The sequence below is a fragment of the Neomonachus schauinslandi genome, chromosome 13 (genome assembly GCF_002201575.2).
Source record: "Neomonachus schauinslandi chromosome 13, ASM220157v2, whole genome shotgun sequence".
In the NCBI taxonomy this organism is placed as follows: Eukaryota; Metazoa; Chordata; class Mammalia; order Carnivora; family Phocidae; genus Neomonachus; species Neomonachus schauinslandi.
Window position 1 is genome coordinate 87,812,513 of NC_058415.1, and position 18,818 is coordinate 87,831,330.

The 18,818-nt window shown below is 52.6% G+C and overlaps 1 protein-coding gene across 1 annotated transcript in view; it reads left to right on the forward strand.

Moving 5' to 3' along the window:
• Positions 1–18,818, forward strand: part of HMCN2 (hemicentin 2) — a 150,859-nt gene that overhangs the window by 12,800 nt on the left and 119,241 nt on the right. The window contains exons 2-7 of the mRNA XM_044920435.1: positions 5,981–6,051; positions 7,140–7,298; positions 8,175–8,297; positions 15,720–15,891; positions 16,533–16,639; positions 17,757–17,877. Of these exons, the coding sequence (XP_044776370.1) occupies positions 5,981–6,051; positions 7,140–7,298; positions 8,175–8,297; positions 15,720–15,891; positions 16,533–16,639; positions 17,757–17,877 (753 nt within the window). The remainder of the gene's footprint in view (positions 1–5,980; positions 6,052–7,139; positions 7,299–8,174; positions 8,298–15,719; positions 15,892–16,532; positions 16,640–17,756; positions 17,878–18,818) is intronic.

Below are 18,818 nucleotides of genomic sequence, written 5' to 3' on the forward strand. Positions count from 1 at the left end.
CACCACCACCAACACCATCATCATCAACATCACCACCACCATTATCACGAACATCACCACCACCATCATCAACATCACCATCACCACCACCACCACCACCACCACCATCAGTCATGCAGCATACTAAGATGGAAGGTGATCAGAGCTTTTTGTCCAGAGCCAGCCCTGCCTGGACTGGGTGAAAGAAGGAGATTGGGAGGGTCTCAAATCACCCCTTTCAGTGGGTAAACTCACATGGGAATGTGTCAGGTGTCCTACCCTCTCCTGCCCTGACCAGGCACCTCACTTTGTCCTGCTGGAAGATGGGTCTTGAAATGGTCATCCTGCTGAGAGCACCCTGTCCTGGTGGGGTTTCAGGATGGTGAGTGATAATGTGCAGCGGGTCCCAGGAATGACAGAGGAAGCTGTGGGCCAGTGTTAATTAATGACAAGAAGGCATCCATCTCTGGCTTGCTGCCTGTAGCTGTGGATGGGCAGGTGGCTGGGAGAACGGGTGGCAAGGAGACCTCCATACCCCCAGCCCCTTCTTTGCATCTTGGGAGCCAGTCCTGCCCTGGAATGATGGACCAGTCATCAGTAACACCCCGTACCTGGAACTGGCTTGGGGATGATCTATTCAGCAAAAGGAAGAAATCCCAGGTTCCTCTGTGTGTGTGTGTGTAAGTGTGTACTCTCAGAAGTTGAGGCAGGCATTTAAAAAACCCTTGCCTTTAGTCTTTGCTGGGGCCTTGCCCTCTGTCTTGAGAGCAATCACGGACACCCTTGTCCATCTGGCCAGCCCTTCCTCCGTATGACCAACTCCTCTGCGTGCCCCAAATAATCACATTAGTTTCCTGCTTCACTTTGTATCTGTTTCTCTGAGAGATGGGCAGCAGCGTGTTGTAGTGGGAGGGCCTGGGGACTGGCTGGGCTTGGCATTCAGCACATGCTTGCTGAGTGTTGACTGTATGCCTAGTGTTGTTCTGGGACAGGTTATAGAGATAAATGAAGCTTTGTCCTGACCTGGAGCTGCTCAGGCAATATGGAATTCAAATGTATTTATTCAGTCACTCATTGGAACTGCATTTATTGAGCGCTTACCATATACCAGGCTGAAATTGGCCCGAGGCCTACAATGGTGAACAGGAGAAGGGGTCACTGTCTATATGATATATCCAGGTAACTCTTGCACCAGATATTCCCAGCTGACCTTGAAGGATTTCCTTCTCCTCTTGGGGCTTCAGTTTCTCCATCTTTAAAAAGGTGGGGTCTTTGGGGCGCCTGGGTGGCTCAGTTGGTTAAGCGACTGCCTTCAGCTCAGGTCATGATCCTAGAGTCCCGGGATCGAGTCCCGCTTCGGGCTCCCTGCCCAGCGGGGAGTCTGCTTCTCCCTCTGACCCTCCTCCCTCTCATGCTCTCTGTCTCTCATTCTCTCTCTCTCAAATAAATAAATAAAATCTTAAATAAATAAATAAATAATAAATAAAAAGGTGGGGTCTTTGGATCTCTTTATCTTCAACTTTGTTATGTTTGGCACATAGGTTTGTAGTCCAAATTGGTTTTTCCCAAGTCCATTCTTTTTTTTTTTTTTTAAGATTTTTATTTATTTATTTGACAGAGAGAGAGATAGTGAGAGCAGGAACACAAGCAGGGGGAGTGGGAGAGGGAGAAGCAGGCTTCCCGCGGAGCAGGGAGCCTGATGCGGGGCTCGATCCCAGGACCCTGGGATCATGACCTGAGCCGAAGGCAGACACTTAAAGACTGAGCCACACAGGCACTCTCCCAAGTCCATTCTTGCCGGAGATAGGATGATGGAGTCTGTGGGAGGTAGAAGAAACGCCCCCCCCAAAGATGTGCATGTCCTAATCCACAGAACCCATAAATCTGTTACTTGACACAGCAGATGCTTCGCATGTGTGGTTAAGTTAGGGATCTTGAGATGGAGAGATTATCGTGGATTATCCAGATGGGCTCATAGTAATCATAAGCTTCCTTGTAAGAGGGAGTAGGGGGGTCAGAGTCCGAGGAGATGTGGCAGAGAAGCAGAGGGGATTGAGAGAGAGACTGGAAGATTCTCTGATGCAAGCTTTGTAGATGGAGGAGGGCCACGATCCAAGGAGTGTGGGCGGCCTCTCAAAGATGGAAAAATCAAGGAAGCAAATTTTCCTGTAGAGCCTCCAGAAGGGACACACCCTTGCTGATGATACCTTGATTTGAGGGCTTCTGACCTCCAGAAATGATGTGTGTTATTTTAAGAGGCTGAGTTTGTAGTAATTTATGAAAGTGGAAATAGGAAACTAATACAGAGGCCAACCTTAAAATCCTTTCCAGGGCTTTCCAGCTCAGAGGATCCTCTCTGGCTCCTGAAATGTTCCAAGTCTGTGTTTTAGCCATATAGTCCCTGGCCCTCAGCATGAGCTGGCTGGGTGCTTGGAACATAAGGAGGTTGGATGAGGATGTCACTGAGCATGGCTGAGGGGTGTGGGGAGAATCAGGATGGGCGATTTCCTGGGAGAATCTTCCTCTCTCCCAGAGGGCAGACCCTCCTAGAACAGCCATGGCGGTGGAAGGCTAGACCTTAGATGGTCGGTTTGGCATCCTCCCTGCCCTCTACCACCGGGCCGCCCACTTTAGGTTTCTCAATCCAGTAAAATTGTTAAAAAAAAAAAACTAAAAGGAAAGAAAAACAGAAGGAATGGACATAGGTGACCAACATGTTACCTTACCAGGTAGAACCATGAACAGAATCAACTCCCCTGAACAATTATTGTCCCTCCACGAAAGACAGTAATCCTCACCACCCCCCCGCTGCCCAGGGAGGAAGAGCATAGACTGGAGAATAAAGGGCTGCCCTTCCAACTGCTGCTTGATTTGTGATAACTGATGTCACCGACTTTATTGTTCTCACGTTGCCGCAAATGGGAGAGAAGGTGGTCGGCTGAGCCCTGGTCCCGTGTTGGGAACCGAGGGTAGCTGAGGTCACTAGACCATGGGGGGTGGGGGCAGCCAGAGTCAGAGCTGGGCTCCCCCATGGCTTCCCTGGCTTCACAGACAATGAGCCATTGGTGTCCATTATCCATGTTAGCAAAACTGGGCGCAGGCCAGCTTCCCTAGCATTGGCAGGTAGACGGATGAGTGGCTGGCTCATCTGGAGGAGGGGAGGACAGTTATGAGGTTACTGAACTTGCTTCCAGAGTCTTTACAAACGTCCCGGCCTTTGACCCAGTAATTGTGCTCATGGGAGTATATGCCAAGGCATCCACTAAACTGGTGCTTAAATGCTATGGATCTAGAGGTTTTCTTGGTAACACTGCTCATTATAAAAACTGGAAACAAAGCAATGTGGGATCAAGCACATCCACCCTTAGTCATTTATACAAAAGAAATACTTTGTAGCCATTAAAAATGATTTTGAAACTGAGCGTTTAGCCTTCTGGAAAATTGCTCAAAATATGTTATTCGGTAAAAAGAATTAGGTTAAAAATAGTATGTTATTTGTACTTCAGTAGAAATTCTGTGTAAAATAGTATGCATGCGTGCAAGAGGCAGGTTTACAAATATGCATGAAAGTGTTGAAGGTTATGTATAAAAATCAGAATGACTATCTCTGGTTGGTAGAATTCCCTTCTCTTTCTGTGTCAGGAATTTCTATATATAGTTCACAGTGGAGCTGTTCTCCAGAGCTCGGTTTCTGGAGTTGTACAGACCTAGGCTCATCCCAGCCCTGCTACTTATTGGCTGTGTGTCTTTGGGCAAGTCACTTAACCTCTCTAGTCTTCCATGTTCTCTTCTGTAAAATGTGGGTGAGACTGAGACCGACCTGGTGCCAGGGAGGGTTCAGCGAGCGAATGCTCGGGAAGCATCTCGGCACATGGACTGGGACTTAGTAAGTGCTTAGTAAATGTCAGTATCATTAGTGAACTTTTTTTTTTTTTTTAATATCGACCATGTATTATCACGTAATAAAGAAAGAACCAATGTTGAATAAAATTATTGCTTTTCTCCGTCAAACTGGAGTTTGAGGACCTCATGCTGGAGCGTGAACAGCCACGTGGCCATGTTTGCTGAGCCTTTGCTGTGTACATGGGACCCATGCGGGGTCTGTCCCTCCCTGACCCCACTGCGTTCTCACAGTGATGCTTCTCAGCTAGGAGAGATGGTGTTGTTCTGTGCCTCATTTTACAGATGGGGAAACTGAGCCTGGGGACAGTGAAGTAAGGTCTGAGAGGCCCCGTGGCTCAAGAATGGAGTCAGGATCCCAATCACATCTGTCAGCAAAGGCTGAGGGTTTGGCTGAATCTATTCCTGCAGAGTTCAGAAAGTGAGAGGCCGGGGGAGGGGGGAGGCTTGGTAAACGCCGGAGCAGCTAAGGGAGGGGTGTCCGCACCTCCTTGAGAATTGTGGATGAATGCTGGATAATTCCATGGGCTTCCTTCCCTAAGAAGGACCAAGGTCAGTTGACTAGTCGAAGAGTATGGGAATTTTTTTAGGGTGACTAGAATTTAGAATTCTTGAACTAAAAACAGTCCATTATTGGAGTTCACCAAGGACTCAGATGAAATATTTTCCTGAGAAATTTGACATCCACGAACCTTGTAAAACCCCCTTAGTGCACACATCCACATGGGGAGTTGGGATCCTAGCCCTGTTTTCAGTGCCCTGATAGCCTTGTCTTATGCTGTGACTCTCAATTAACAGCTATTAAAAAAATCTTTTTATCGGGGAACATTTCAAATATATACAAAGTCAGCAGAGTAGTATAATGAATCCCTACATCCCCATCACCAAATATCAAAACTGTTCTGCCGTTCTTGTTCATCTAGACCTCTTCTCACCCTCCACCCCCACTCAAGTGATGATTGTTCTCTATGGCGCTGGCTTTAGGAGGTGAAATTTACATACATTGAAATGCACAAATCTTTGCTTTGCACTTTGGAGAAACCTTATTCCTGTGGAACCCACACTCTCATCACACTATAGAACATTTCTGCCTTCCCTGACAGTCCCTTTGTATCTCCCTAGCCCCCAAGACAACCTCTGTTCTGATTTTTTCCACCTTAGATTATTCCTTCCTGTTCCAGAACTTCTATAAATGGAACCATATAAATGTGTACTCTTTTGTGTCTGGCTTCTTTCGTGGGGCGTGGTATCTGTGAAATCCATCTGTGTGGTTGTCTGCATTGGTAGCTTGTTCTGCTTTCTTGCTGAGCAGTATTGGATTATATGAAGAGACCACAGTTTGTTTATCCGTTCATTGGTTGATGGACATTTGGCTGGCTTCCAGTTCTGGGCTATTATGAATATAACTGCTCTGAACAGTTGAGCACAAGTCTTGGTGTGGACATATGTTTTCATTTCTCTTGGGTAAATACCTAGGAGTGAAATGACTGGGTCTCATGGTATGTGCATGCTTAAGGCTTTAGAAAGTTCTGTTTATCTTCCAAAGGGTTGAACCATTTTGCATTCCCACCAGCAGCGGACAGAAGTCAGAGTTGCCCCGTGTCTTCACCTACATTTGGTGTAGTCAACCTTTGCAATTTAACGCTGCTCTTTTTAAATGAGCTAATATATGGATGGAGTTTCTGGAAGATTTTCTTCTCGTTGATCAGTCTGGTGTTGGACAGTTCTCTGTCTCTGTCTTTCCAGAATTCCTTTCCCACTGATGGTGGGGTGGGCAGAGTGGTACAGGGAAGGTTCCTAGGACAGCCATGTTCAGAAAAGATTGAGAACTGTGGTTTTGAGGAGGAACTGGGGGTTTGCCCTCTGTCTCACCTCTGTGCTCCCCTGGAGCTCTGGGCCTGGCTTGGTGCAGGGCAGGGGGCTGCATGGCCTGGAAAACCTGGAGACTGCCCCCTTACTGCTCCCCTTTTGGTTGGGGAGGGTGTCTTTGGGGCCCTTCTTTCCCTTCTGGTCGCACATCTTGTAACTGCTGCCCCACCCCATGGAGGTGGTATGTCTGGGAATACAAGCCCACCTCAGCCCCTCTCTCTTTTCCCTGCAGATATTGGCCCAGTGACCCTCACGGCAGACCCAGCGGTGTTTCAGAGAGAGCTGAGAGAACTCTATGTGCAGGTGGACCACCCCACCCCTGGCTGCCTGCACCCCCCCCCCCCCCCCCCCGTTCCTTTCCCAGTCCAAGCCTGAGGCCAAGGTCTTTGCCCCATCCAGGGGCCAAGATGGCGGCTTCCGGCTACTGTCATGAACTGTCTCCCAGCACTGCCTCTGACCCGCGCCCCAGCTTGGGGATGCTGAAGATCCTGTACTTCTTGGGGTTCCTTCCTTTATTCAGTGACCCAAGTACCTGTGGGAGTCCCTGTGCCCTGCACATTGTAGGTGCTTATTATTTAGCGAATGGGTGAAGCAGTGGAAGGAAGAGGTGTGTGGTAGCGGAAGGAGGGTGTGAGAGGTCTCAGTCCAGACCCCCAAAACCAGCTGGGCTTCTTTGCCACACTGAACACCCAGGTTCAGCATCTGTCCCGCCCACCGACAGCAGCAGCTTCCTGAAGGCAGGGACCCCACCTATCTAATTCACGGCCAGCTCCCGCGGGGCTCAGAACAGGGCCCGGCACATAGAGGGGACAGGAAGTGCTTGTGGGCTGGATGAGTGAACCCAGGAGAGAAGCATCACTGAAAAGTGACCATGTGCAAACCCTGTTGCTGGCACTGGCTGGGCAAAGCCGGTCAGGCAGGACATGCTCCCTTCCCCAGAGCGGAGCTCCTGTCCGTGGTCAGGGACGGCGGGAGCGTGTGCTGGTTTGGGACTGATTCCAGGGCAGGCTATGAAGTGGATTTGGGGAGGCAGCTTTGAAGGCTTTTCTCTGCCCCATGCCCACCACTCCTTCTCCTGGCCACCCCCTGGCACCCTCTGTTCTCCCAAGCCTCGGCTAACATGGGGCTTCTTTGGGGGCACCTGTTAGATATCCCAGGCCTCCCAGCCCTCCTCCCCAGCTTGTATCACTCATCGCAGTGGTAACTAAATAAGCGTGAGGTGCTGACCCCACGGGAGGGACCTTGCCTCTCTTGCATGGGTGAGCGAGGGGAAGGGGCTACTCGTCTAAAGTTAGACCTCCCCCTACCACCTGCTGTTGTCAGAGGTGTCCCTAGGTGGGCCCCACCCAGAAGAGGTGGGCAACAGCCCCTGACACACCCCTGCCCTTCAGGGGGGCGGTGACTGCCCAGAGATGAGTGTGGGGGCCATCAAGGCTGCTGTGGAGGTGGCCAGCCCCGGCTCCTTCATCTACGTCTTCTCGGATGCCCGCGCCAAGGACTACCACAAGAAGGAGGAGGTCCTGCGGCTCTTACAGCTTAAACAGTCACAGGTGAGTGGGCTGGCCTGGGGGGCTCGAGCATGGGGGCCCCCAGGGCTGCTGAGGAAGCCGGGGTCCCCAGTGCGGGCAGCCTGAGCCCCCACCTGCCGAGCGGAGGGCGGCTGCTTCCCCTCCAGGGTCCCTGCCAGCGCGGCCACCGGCCCTCAAGACCGAGCTGGTCTGGTGAAGTCCAAGTGTGTTCTCATGCTCTGGGCCCCCCGCCCGCCGGGGCTCCTGCCACCTGGCAAGGCTCATTCTTGATAAAGACCACACCACCCGCTCCTCTCGCTCGCACCCTGTCAGAGTCTGTGCAAATCCATCTTCCTCCTGGCGTCGCCCCCGCTCCCATCTCTGCGGTGCGGGGCCCTTTTCCCACTGCCTTGGGGGCCTGACTTGCTGCTGGGGTTTTGCTTCTCCCTTTCACAGCCAGGGCTGGGGTGGGGGGGATGTGTGCGGGGAAGGGGGAAGGGCCACCCAACTGTGTGACCTCTTCCGCCAAGCTCTCAAGAGCTGGGACGGCTTCTCTGGTGTCTGGTCTCCCATCTGGAACAAACTCCATTCTCCAAGGTTCTTCTAACTTTGTGTTCCCCAGGGGCTGCTTGGAGTGAGCCGATTTCCATTCCCTTCCTTGCTGTAGATTTAGTAACGGCTCCCATTTATTGAGCACCTGAAGTGTTCCTGGTCCTGTGCTACACCCTTGACCCGCCTCAGCCCTGGTCCCCACGAGATGGGTACTCCCATTGTTCCCATTTTACAGATGCATTGCCTGAGCCCAGAGAGAGGCAAGGGCTCGCCCTGGGTCCCTCCTCCCTCGTTCCGGCCCTGCCGCGCACAACTGAAGGAGGCGGCCAGGGAAGCCCCGAGCCAGGCTTCATGTCCCTCTTCCAGGTGGTCTTCGTGCTGACAGGGGACTGTGGTGACCGCACTCATCCCGGCTACCTGGCTTACGAGGAGATCGCTGCCACCAGCTCTGGGCAGGTGTTCCACCTGGACAAGCAGCAGGTGACCGAGGTGAGCCTTCCCTGGCCATCCTGGATCTCGGGGTGTCTGTGCCTGGCTGTTGGGTCGCTGCCATCGATGAGCAGCACCATGTCTCACCCTGTGGCCAGCGCGGCGAGTGCAATGCTCAGGGCTGTATGACGTCACCTCGCCAGACCCTTCTACCTGCTGCCCACCCCAAAGGCAGGTGCGCTGGACTTCCCGATTTTGCAGGTAAAGAGGTTGGAACTTGAGGAAGCATCCTGGCTCCCCCAGATGGTGCAGGCTGGGAGGATGGACCTAACAAAGTTTGCCAGAGGTGGGGGTAGGGGGTGAGCTTCTCCCCAGAGTCAGGGAACCCAGGGGTGGGTAGAGGAGTAGGTGGGGGGTAAGGGACATCAGATTCAGGGCCAGAAGATCCTGCTGGAGGACTTAGCAGGCGGGGGCTTGCTTGGCCCTATGTCCCGAGGCACAGGGTTGTCTGATCTGGATTCTTTCAGCTCGGTGCTGACCAGGTGTCTGTGTCCTTGTCTTGTTCGAGACCAGGTGTCTGTCCTTCCCCCCTCCTCCAGGCACCACTGGCCACTCAGGGCTCGCCCTGCTTTCCCTCTCCCCACATGTCTGTTCCCTCCCAGGTGCCAGAGGGATCCTTCCAGTGACATGCTGGTAAATGTCCACAACCACCTCCCTGAAAAGAACGAGCATGCCCATTATTTCCGTGGTATAAATCCTCCTACCCTGGCTGATTTCAAGCTGCCATCGTGAAGTCACTGAGCAGAGTTGGGAAGGGATGCTCTCAGTGGACTTTTTTGAGCCTCTATGAGCCATCTCTCGTACACTGGATCTTTCTAAAGCAAATCTGACCAACGGGTCTCTCCTGGTTGTCCTCTGGAGAAGGTCCAGAGCCTTCTCTGACTCCTGCCTCTCTGACCCCATGACCTGTGTTCTTCCCCTTGCTCACTGCTGCCACCCCACTAGACTCTGCTGTTTCTTCAGTGTCCCATGTCTTTCTACCCCAGGGCCTTTGCTCATGCAGCTTGTTTTTCCTACACCTCCCCTGGCTCCTCATTTTCCCAGTCTTAGCTGAAATGCTCTCTCCGTGGGAGACCTTCCTTGATTTCCCGTCAAGATTAAGTCTTCTTTCGTACCCTCTCCCAGCTCCTGGTACTGCTTTACGTAACTGCAGTTTTATAACCGTGGCATCACTGAACGCCGTTAGGCTGTGCGCTCCATGAGCGACAGGCCCTTACTATGGGTCCTTTTTGCTGCTGTATCCCCAGCAGCTCATGCGGCTACCAGCACGGAGCAGGTGCTCAGTAAATAGCTGGTAAATGGACAGATGTGGGGTCCTTGTGCCTGAGGCCCTGGGAAGAGGAAGGCAAGAGAGGCCGTGTCTGGGAGGCAGGCGCCAGCCCCAGCAGCCCTGCTGTAGCCTCCAGGAGAGTTTTTTTGTGTTATATATTTATGGACTGAAGAGAATGGTCTCCAGGGCCATGTTTAGATTAGCATGCCTTAACTCCCTGTTGACAAATGGCGTTTATGGTTCTCTGGGACACAGTAGACTTTATTTTTTGGCATGTCAGCCTTCTCTGGCACTGAGCCGCCCAAGTGAGGGTGGGAGGCCTTTGGGAGTGGAGGGATGGCTCAGTCCTTGTTTTGGGGGGAGACCTATTTGGGCGTGAGCTGGGTTCTGAAGGTCAGGGGCAAATCAGCAGGGCAGCTGGACAGGTCAGCGGGGGACAGCTTGCCCAGGTGTGGGGCTGGGCTCCCCTGTTCTGTCTCTTGAGGCAGGGAAAGTGGGGTGAATCCACTGGCTCCTGGCCATGGTGGCCAGCCTTCTGCTGTGGGAGCCTGACTTGGCAGTCTGCGTTTGACGTGATGGGACCTCCAGTGGCTAGGATTGGCTGCCTCTGGGTAGGGGCCTGGATCCTTCTCCTTCCTGGACACAGAGCTGTGTCATTCTAGATGTTCCCAGACATTTAGCAAGCCTGAGGAAGTGGCCAGGACAGCCAGGGCTGTGGTCATTCCCCCCACGCGCTCCCCACCCCTGCCCAAGGAGAGGGAATAGTGCCTTTGCCCAAGCCAGGGGGCTCCAGCTAAGACAATGACTCCTCAGAAGTTGCCAAAGTCCCCAAACTGTGCATGTGTAGTCAGTCCTTTTACCTTTGCACAGTATGCCCAGTGTAGCAAGAGGGACACATTCTGCATTCTCTCTTGCCTTCATTTCCCGCTTACCATGCACCTACTGTGGGCTAGCTCAGGTCCAGGTGCTGGGCACAGAGACAGAATCCACCCAGGTTAGGTAGGTCTCAGTGCTTTTGAGCTTTTGCTTTTTTCCAGTTGTCGGTAGCCCTTTGGGGTTCTAGGGTAATTGAAGCAAGGTGAAGATCCCCTCCTCCTGGTGGGGGTAATTTGGAGCTCTTGCCATCCTTCAATGGACAGGGGAGGTGGGCACCATGGCCCTTTGGGAGTGTGCATTTCTGGTCAAGGCTTAGCTAGGTCCAAGACCGCCCCGGCTGAAGCACAGCCTTACCCCAGCTCAGACCCAGCTCAATGTACTGTCACCAGCCCCAGAAGAGTTGGCCAGAATTGCTGGGCAAACCCCCTCATTCTGCAGCCTTCCCTGCTCCTGGGAAGTCCGTTCTGGGAGCCCAGCCTCTTCCCCTGTCTAGCACCAGCCCGTACAAATATGCCAAATCGCCCAGATTCTGCACATCAACTAGGGGAAAGGTGAACCACCTTCTAAGACAGTAAGTGTGGGGGGGTGGGGGAGGAAGGGAGGTCTGACCAGGTGGTTCCAATTAACAGATCAGGAGGCACAGGCCCTAGAGATGACTTCATTCTGGATTCTTCCGGGAGGAGGCAGCGTGGTGGAAGGTTAGGGCCCCATGCCAGCTTCAGACCCCAGCCCTGCCACCTGCCTGCAGGGTGACCTTGAACATAGTACTTAACCTCTCTGGGCCTCTGTTTCCTCCTGTGCACAGTGGGTTAAGAGAGCCCCTGCCTAGTGAGACAGGGGTGACCGGCAGGCACTGGGAAGCCCTTGGTAAGAGTTAGTGATGGCTGTGATTCTAGCCCCCTGCTTTGGTATGGAGCCCAGAACGTATGCCCGGCTCCAGTGAAGCCCCCTGCAGAGTAAGGGCTCTCTCGGAACAGGTGCTCAGGACCTGAGTGCCCAGCGGTGCGCATCTGGAAGGGGCTGGTGCTCTCTCTCCATCACTGCCCACCGAGCTTCCTGACCCAGGCCCCACAGTCGGTCCCCAGCTTTCTGCTCTGTGGCTCTGTGGCTCTGAGGCCCTCTAGGCCCCCTGGCCTCTCCTCTCTGCTTCCTCGGCCGCCCTGGCTGTCAAGTGTCCGGGGAGGAGCCTCAGGGGATGATTTATCTGCCGTGAACGGCCGAGCGGCAGCCATCTGGCCAGGGTAGCAGTGCCAGATTCTTTCGTTCCTTCCCTATCGGTGACAAAGACATGAGCCCCATTGCAGCTCGGGCTCGCAGGCCCCCAGTCCTGCTAACATCTGGAAGCCATTGTCTCCGCCAAATAAACATTGAGCTTGCTGGATGAAGGCTCTCTGCTCAGAAGGCTCCCTACATTCTGCCCGGAGCCCTGGGGGCATTGCAGCGTCCAGAAAGCCTTGTCTGCAGGCCTGGGCCTACAGAGGGTCTGGCCTTGCTGTGGGCAAGACGGTCAGCACCCCCAGCTCCCTGGCTGTGATGTGCTTGGGGACAGACCCCGTGGCAGGAGGACAGGAGGCACACCGCCTCCTGGTGGGGTCACTGGCATCGTCCTCTGTGTGAGCCTTCTCTGAGGTTCAGTAGCCTGAACTCCTGGGCATCGTCCCTCTGTCGGAACATCTTAGGACAGGCTTGTAATGACAGTTGCAGCACAGCAGTGGGTGTGATCTCTCTGGGACGGTGTCAGCTTGTGCTGCCGCCGCCTCCCAGCAGCTTTGCTCAGTTGTGATTTCCTCTCAACCCCTGACAAGGCATGACCCTGGGGTTGGGGGGTGGGGGAAGAGGACAGTGATCAGGGGGCTGTGGCTTTGGGGTGGGGGCAGTTGCCTCACCTCGGCAGCTTCTGTCCATCCCTCCAGCTGGGGGCCTTGGCCGCTGCTTCCTCCAGCCAGCTCCCGTGTGCACGGAGAACGTTGTCAAGAGAAACATTACTTAGAAAGCGAGGCAAAACAGAAGGAGGGAGCTCCAAGCATACAGACAAGTGAGTTTTCAGAACACAGGATTCTTATCCTGGGATAACTAAAATCGAGGCACCAGCATTCCAGCTCAGTCTGAATAAAACATATTCACTTTTTCAATCTTGGGCAGTTCGTCCAATTCCCTTCTTTTCCTGTTCGCTTTCGTGGAGGATCGCATGGTAGGACTATGATTCAGAGCAAGGGTGGCCAATATGCAGCACGTAAGATACTGCTTTTCTCATCCTGTATCTGTGGCAGACATTACTCATCAATCACAGAGCGTTCTCCTCTCTGTGACCAAATGCAGCTTTGGATTTTGTCCGACAATATCACTTCCAGTTGACTGGAATTGGCAACAGATCCCCACTGTGGTTGCTTAGGGGTATACATGAAAGTCATGGCATACTTGCTCTTTTTAAGGGACTTTTACTTAAAAAAATTACTATGAAAGATCTTAAAGGGTGAGAAGAACCTGTGTCCCAACTAGATTCAGCACTTACCATTTTTGCCCCACCTGCTTTATCTCTCTGTTCTATCTTCTCTGTAAATAATTCAGTATGAATTAAAAAAGAAATATGATCTTGGATGTAACCCACAATATCTTCTAATAAAATGAAGAGTACTTTGCTGCTTTATCCAATGCCAAGTTCAAATTCAAATTTCCCTAATTGTCCTCAAAATGTCTTTGGTAACAGTTTTTGTCAAATCAGGATTTAATCAGGGGCCGTGCATTTCATTTGCTCATTATGTCTGTTAAGTCTGATTACATCTGGAGCCTTCTACCCTTTTTTTTTTTTTTTCTGCCACCAACTTGTTGGAGAGGCCTTGATTGTACAATACCCCGGGTTCCAGATTCATCTGATTGTTTCCTTATGTCATTAATTTGCTCCTTTTTCCCGCTGTATATCCCCTAACCTGGCAGTTAGTTCTAAGGGACTGATTAGTGGAGGCCAGCATTTGGGGCAGGAATGTTTCATGGTTGGTACTGTGTGTCTTTTCTGTTGCATCACACCAGGAGGTAAGTCATGTCTGATTGTCCTGCTATTCCTGACGGTAGGTTTGGTTCCTGGGTGAAGGTGGTGACAGCCAGCTCTCTGTATTGTAGGGACATGTTTTTCCCTTTATGGCTCAAGTGGTCTGTGGGGGTAATGCTGGGGTTCCACATGGACATTTCATCTCTTGCATATTTATTAGTGGGCATCCTTCCATGAAGAAGAGCTTTTGATGACTTGGTTTTTTGAAGCACAGAAAACCTATTGAAAAGGCAGGGATCATACTTAGTTCTTTCTCTTTAATGAAGAAGTTGCCTTCATTGGTGGCAAGAGGTTTTATTGTTTGAATTTTGCTGTTCTTTTTTGAGTATTATTATGGGCACACAGATTCTTTAATTGGATGCGTTTGTGTTGATTCAAGTCATTATTTTGGGGGGGCTCAAGTTCCCCCAGATTTAGCTAATGGGATTGCCCTTCAGCTGGTTCCTGTGTCCTGTTGATATGTCCCATTAGTCTCTGAGAACTTCCTTGCTTAATGGAACTAACAGTTGTCTCAGACTTACCTTGTGAGTCACCTGCCCCAGACCTGGAATCAGCCATTTCTCCAAACAATCCTAGTGGGGAATGGTATTGAGAAACCCCCGGGTTATAAATTCACTTGGAATGAATTTGTATATAAATAAAATACTTGCAACTCTCTCTTACACTTGGCTGTAAGAGAAAATCTTCGTTCAGCAAGCCTTAACATCTTTTACTTCTTTGCTTTATCCTGCAAGATACATAAAACAGTTTTATGAGCATAGTATTGATGGTTGTGCCCAACTCAAAGCTACTAAATAAGAATTTCTTTGCAGTTCTTTCTGTCCTCAGGGTGCCTTCCACTGGGAAAGTTCAGTCGAACCCCTGGGTTCTCAGTACACGAGGAGCTCTTTTTTTCTCTCTGTGGCTATGGTGCTCATTTGTTGTACAGTGACGTTCATGTTTCATTTGTTTAGTTCGAGAAGCATCCTGGGAAAACGTGAAAGTAACTTGGCCTGGAAGGAGGCCCCCTCTTCATCCTCGTTCCTGGTTTTCTAACGGGAAACTGGGAGGTGTGGCTATTACAAGGCTGGTTTGGGGGTGGAACGGAGTGAGGTGTCTGTAAGGTGAATCTGATGCCCCTATTAAGGAGGTGGATGCCCTGCTGTATCACACACAGTGAACAGAAGCTTCCCGAACACCCTCTCTGTGCCAGCCACTGAGCTCGGGGCATAGCAGAGGGTCTCTGCCCTCATGGGGCTCCCAGGCCAAGAGGGGAGACAGGTATGAATCTAGCCAGGAATTGGTTGATAAAGAGAGTGCAGGTCATTTCTGCAAGAGAGAAGCATGTGTGGTGGGATCATGGGGGTCCAACCATGGGAGTCCGACCCTGCAAGCATGGGGAGAGTCAGGGGCACACTGACGTTGAGTCAGGTTGGACAGCTGCCTAAAACCCAGGACAGAATATAGGGTCTTGAAGACCATGGTGAGGATTTGGAGAAACTCAATAATTTTGTGCTCAGTGAGATATCTTAGACTGGATCCAGTGTTGCTGACATGGGGTCTATGCATTCAAAGGGGATGCTTGAGGGAGTTTGAGAATCCCCCCAAATCATACTTTAAACATGTACCTAGGTGGTCTGGTAGTCTGGAGGGGGAGTCCTCACCTGTTACCTGCTTAAGATTTTAGAATGGGGCGCCTGGGTGGCTCAGTTGGTTAAGATTTTAGAATGAATCTGCAGTTATAGGATTTAAGGATTTAATATTTCTCAATATTGTGTAATAGATCAGGAGGAGATTCTGTCTTTGCAGCAGACCCTCTCAGGCCTGCTTAGAGAGCATGACACCCTGGTGGGAAGGTGGTCTGAGGCCCCTTGGGGTGATGGTGAGTTGCATTGTTCCGGGGGAGATTCCAGATCTCCAGGGTTCACCTGTGTGTAGGAGGCATCAGGAAGCCTTCCTGGAGGAAGTAATGGGTGCCATAGAGATTGGCCCTTCCCTCCAAGTAGCCTTAATTCGGGTGTCACAGCTCCCAGCCCATAGGCCAGGAAGGTAATGAAATGTAAATTGGCCTGGTGTAGGGCAGTGGGAGTGGGGGTGGCCTTGGGTGACCTGGAAAGCCTATATGCTGCCTAAAACCCAGGTGGGGGACTGGATTCTGCTGGGAACCTATTAGAGACCTGCCTCCAGTGGGTCAGTTCTAAGCAAGACCACAGGCACCTGCTGGCATCAGCTTCTCACGCCTGCCTCCCAGGTGCTAAAGTGGGTAGAGTCAGCGGTCCAGGCCACCAAGGTGCACCTGCTGTCCACGGACCACAAGGAAGAGGGCGAGCATACGTGGAAGATTCCCTTTGACCCCAGCCTGAAGGAGGTCACCATCTCCCTGAGCGGTCCGGGGCCTCAGATCGAAGTCCGTGACCCACTGGGTATGTGCAGCACTGGCCTCATCTTCGACTCCGAGACTGAGCTAGGAGTCCAGGATGGGATAAAGAGAGAGACCCGGGGTGGCAGGGGGTTTGGACACAAGGCTCCGGGAACAAGGAGGGAGGGGGGATGCCACGTGGAGGGCAGAGAGGGTGCCTGTGGTGGGTGAGGAAGCAGGGAGGCTGTTAGCAGCCAAGCGAGGGGAATTAAGATAACCACAGTCCCTGGGATGTGAGGCTCATGTGTGGTCTTCCCCATGTTCTCAGCGGATCCCTACAGTGGCCTAGCAGGTCAGTCGGGGCAAGAATTAGTGGCACGCCATTGAGACTCTGGAAGGTGGAGTGACTTGTCCAGGTCACCTAGGGTCAGTGTGATTTGGACCCAGCCACCCGGCCTCATGGTGCTCCGAGGATGTCACGAGTTCCCAGGTCTAGAGGCGAGGTGTCCAACCCCCACCTGGGGGTGGGTGAGGGTGGAGTACAGAATGAGGTGAAGGGCCGAGCACCACCAAAGGTCTCTTGTCAGTTACTCTGAGAAGCCTGAGGCTGGTGTTTGGAGGGCCCTGGGCTCCTGGGGACAGGCTGGGGCCTCTGTCACGGCCAGGAAAGGATCAGAGACTGAGAAATCCTTGGGGGTTCCACAGGGAAGATCCTACAGAAGGATGAGGGCCTCAACGTGCTTCTCAACATCCCTGACTCCGCCAAGGTTGTGGCCTTTAAGCCTGAGCATCCTGGGCTGTGGTCCATCAAGGTAGGGGGCCCTGGTGCCCAGGGAGGGGGACTGGTTTCACCAAGCCAAGACCCTGTCTCCCTCCTGCCTGTCCTGGGGAGCTGGGGCCCTGGGAAGCTGAGGGCTGGAGTATGGGTGGTGACAGGGACATATCAATAGAAACAAAGGGTCAAGAACAGAGGAGGAGTATTCTGCTTTGCAGCAGTGAGAGGAAGTAGAGTGGTTTGGGGTTAGTTAGGGAACTTTTAAGAAAGAGTTGGAGAAACAGCTTGAGTGTCCAGAGGTGGGTGACCAAGCTGGCTTGAGGTTCAGAAACCTATCCTGTGAAGAATGAACAAAGGAAGCAAGGGTGACCTTGGGGGAAGGATGGCTTAGAGGGACATGCCTGGCAGGAGGAGGTGGGCCTGCTCTAATCTGCAAGGTGCTGGAGGCCAGGGACTGGGGGTAGGCTGGGCTCCTGGCAGAGGGTCCTGGGATGGGGCAGGCTGCTGCCTGGGAAGGGTGTGAGCTCCTGCTGGCTGAGCAAACGTTTATGGAGCACCTCCTAGGTGCCGGGCCCTGAGCTAGGTGTGGATGGTACCGACGAAGGGGCAACATTGACCCTGCCCTTCAAACTCTGAGCATTTTTTTTTAAAGATTTTTATTCATTTTTTGTCAGAAAGAGGGAGAACACACAAGCAGGGGGAGCTGCAGGCAGAGGGAGAAGCAGGTTCCCCGCTGAGCAGGGAGCCTGATGCGGGACTCGATCCCAGGACCTGGAGATCATGACCCAAGCCAAAGGCAGACACGCCCAACTGACTGAGCCACCCAGGCATCCCAACTCTGAGCATTTTTGAGTGGGGAAGGCAAGGCGGGGATTAGACATGCAGGGGGACAGACGGGGCTGTGGGTGTTGGGAAGGGTGGCTGGAAAGGCAGAGCAGGTTCCAGAGTCCCGCTCAGGACAGAGCCATAGCTGGGGCCTCTTCTACTACATTTGGGAGCATAGCGCTGGGCCCCCAGGGAGCAGGGAAGTTGCCCATGTGTCTGCAAAGGTGGAAGAACTGCAGCTGCGGGCACCGGAGGCAGGTCAGGGCGGCCACCTTCTGCCCTGGAGCTGGCGTCGGGCGCCCTGGTGATGGGGTCTGGGTCTGTGCTAGGTCTATAGCAGTGGTCGCCATTCAGTGAGGATCACAGGTGTCAGCAACATCGACTTCCGAGCCGGCTTCTCCACTCAGCCCTCTCTGGACCTCAGCCACACCATTGAGTGGCCCCTGCAAGGTACAGTGCTCCTGACCCTGGGGGCGATGCAGAGCTGCTTTCTGGAGAGGTGGGGCTTGCCTTTTGGAAGTGGGGGGGGGCGGGTCCTAAGTATGTGGCTAGAATGGGCCCTGTGCAGGCTGGGTGGGGGTTGGGAGCCTAGGGAGATGTTAGAGTTGGAGGCATAAGGTCGATTTTCTGGTTAGAAGCCACCCACTGGGATCTGGTGTTGCCTGTGTGCCCCATCATGGTTCCATCTGGAGAAGCCTGGGCTCCAGAGCAGGCAGGGGCTTTTGGCTCAGGTTGCCAGAGCTTCATGCCAGACAATACCATCTGGTGGCCAGGTCAGGGGTCCCAATTTATAGTTTGGGAAGTATGATCGCTCACCAGGGGCCCTTCAGAGGATTTTGCTGGGTCCAGCTCAGAAGGGAGATGGGGAGGGACCTAGACTAGGTCAGGCTAACTCCAGATCACTGACTGGTGACCCAAATGGTAGATACCAGATCCTTAGAGCTTTTGAATGTGCATTTCCTCTAATCTTTGTCATCCTTGTCAGCCCTGGTTGGTTCTCTGCCAGGACTAGCGGTAACATCTTCAAAGCAAAAAGGGGCCGCTTGCTTATTTAGTGCTTGTTTTTCCCAGTGGTAGGAAGGGGGAGAGGCAGGGAAACTTCTAGAGCCAGGAGAGAAAAAAATCCTAACTGCAGCGCTTGAAAACTGAAGGGCCCCTAGGGCCAGTCCCCAGTGGAAGAGGGTGAAGGGGGGCCACATGCGATCTTTGGTTTCTGCTTTTGAGAAAGAGGTGGGTCCAAGACAGTTTAAAAAAAAAAAAAAAGGAGAGAGAAACAGCAGGGCGATTGCAAGTGATAAATAGCATTTGGCACTTGGCTTCACTGAAGGGGCATCAGGGAGTAGGGTAGTGGTTGCCCCACCACAGGGAGCGTGCCCTTGGCTGATTGTTGC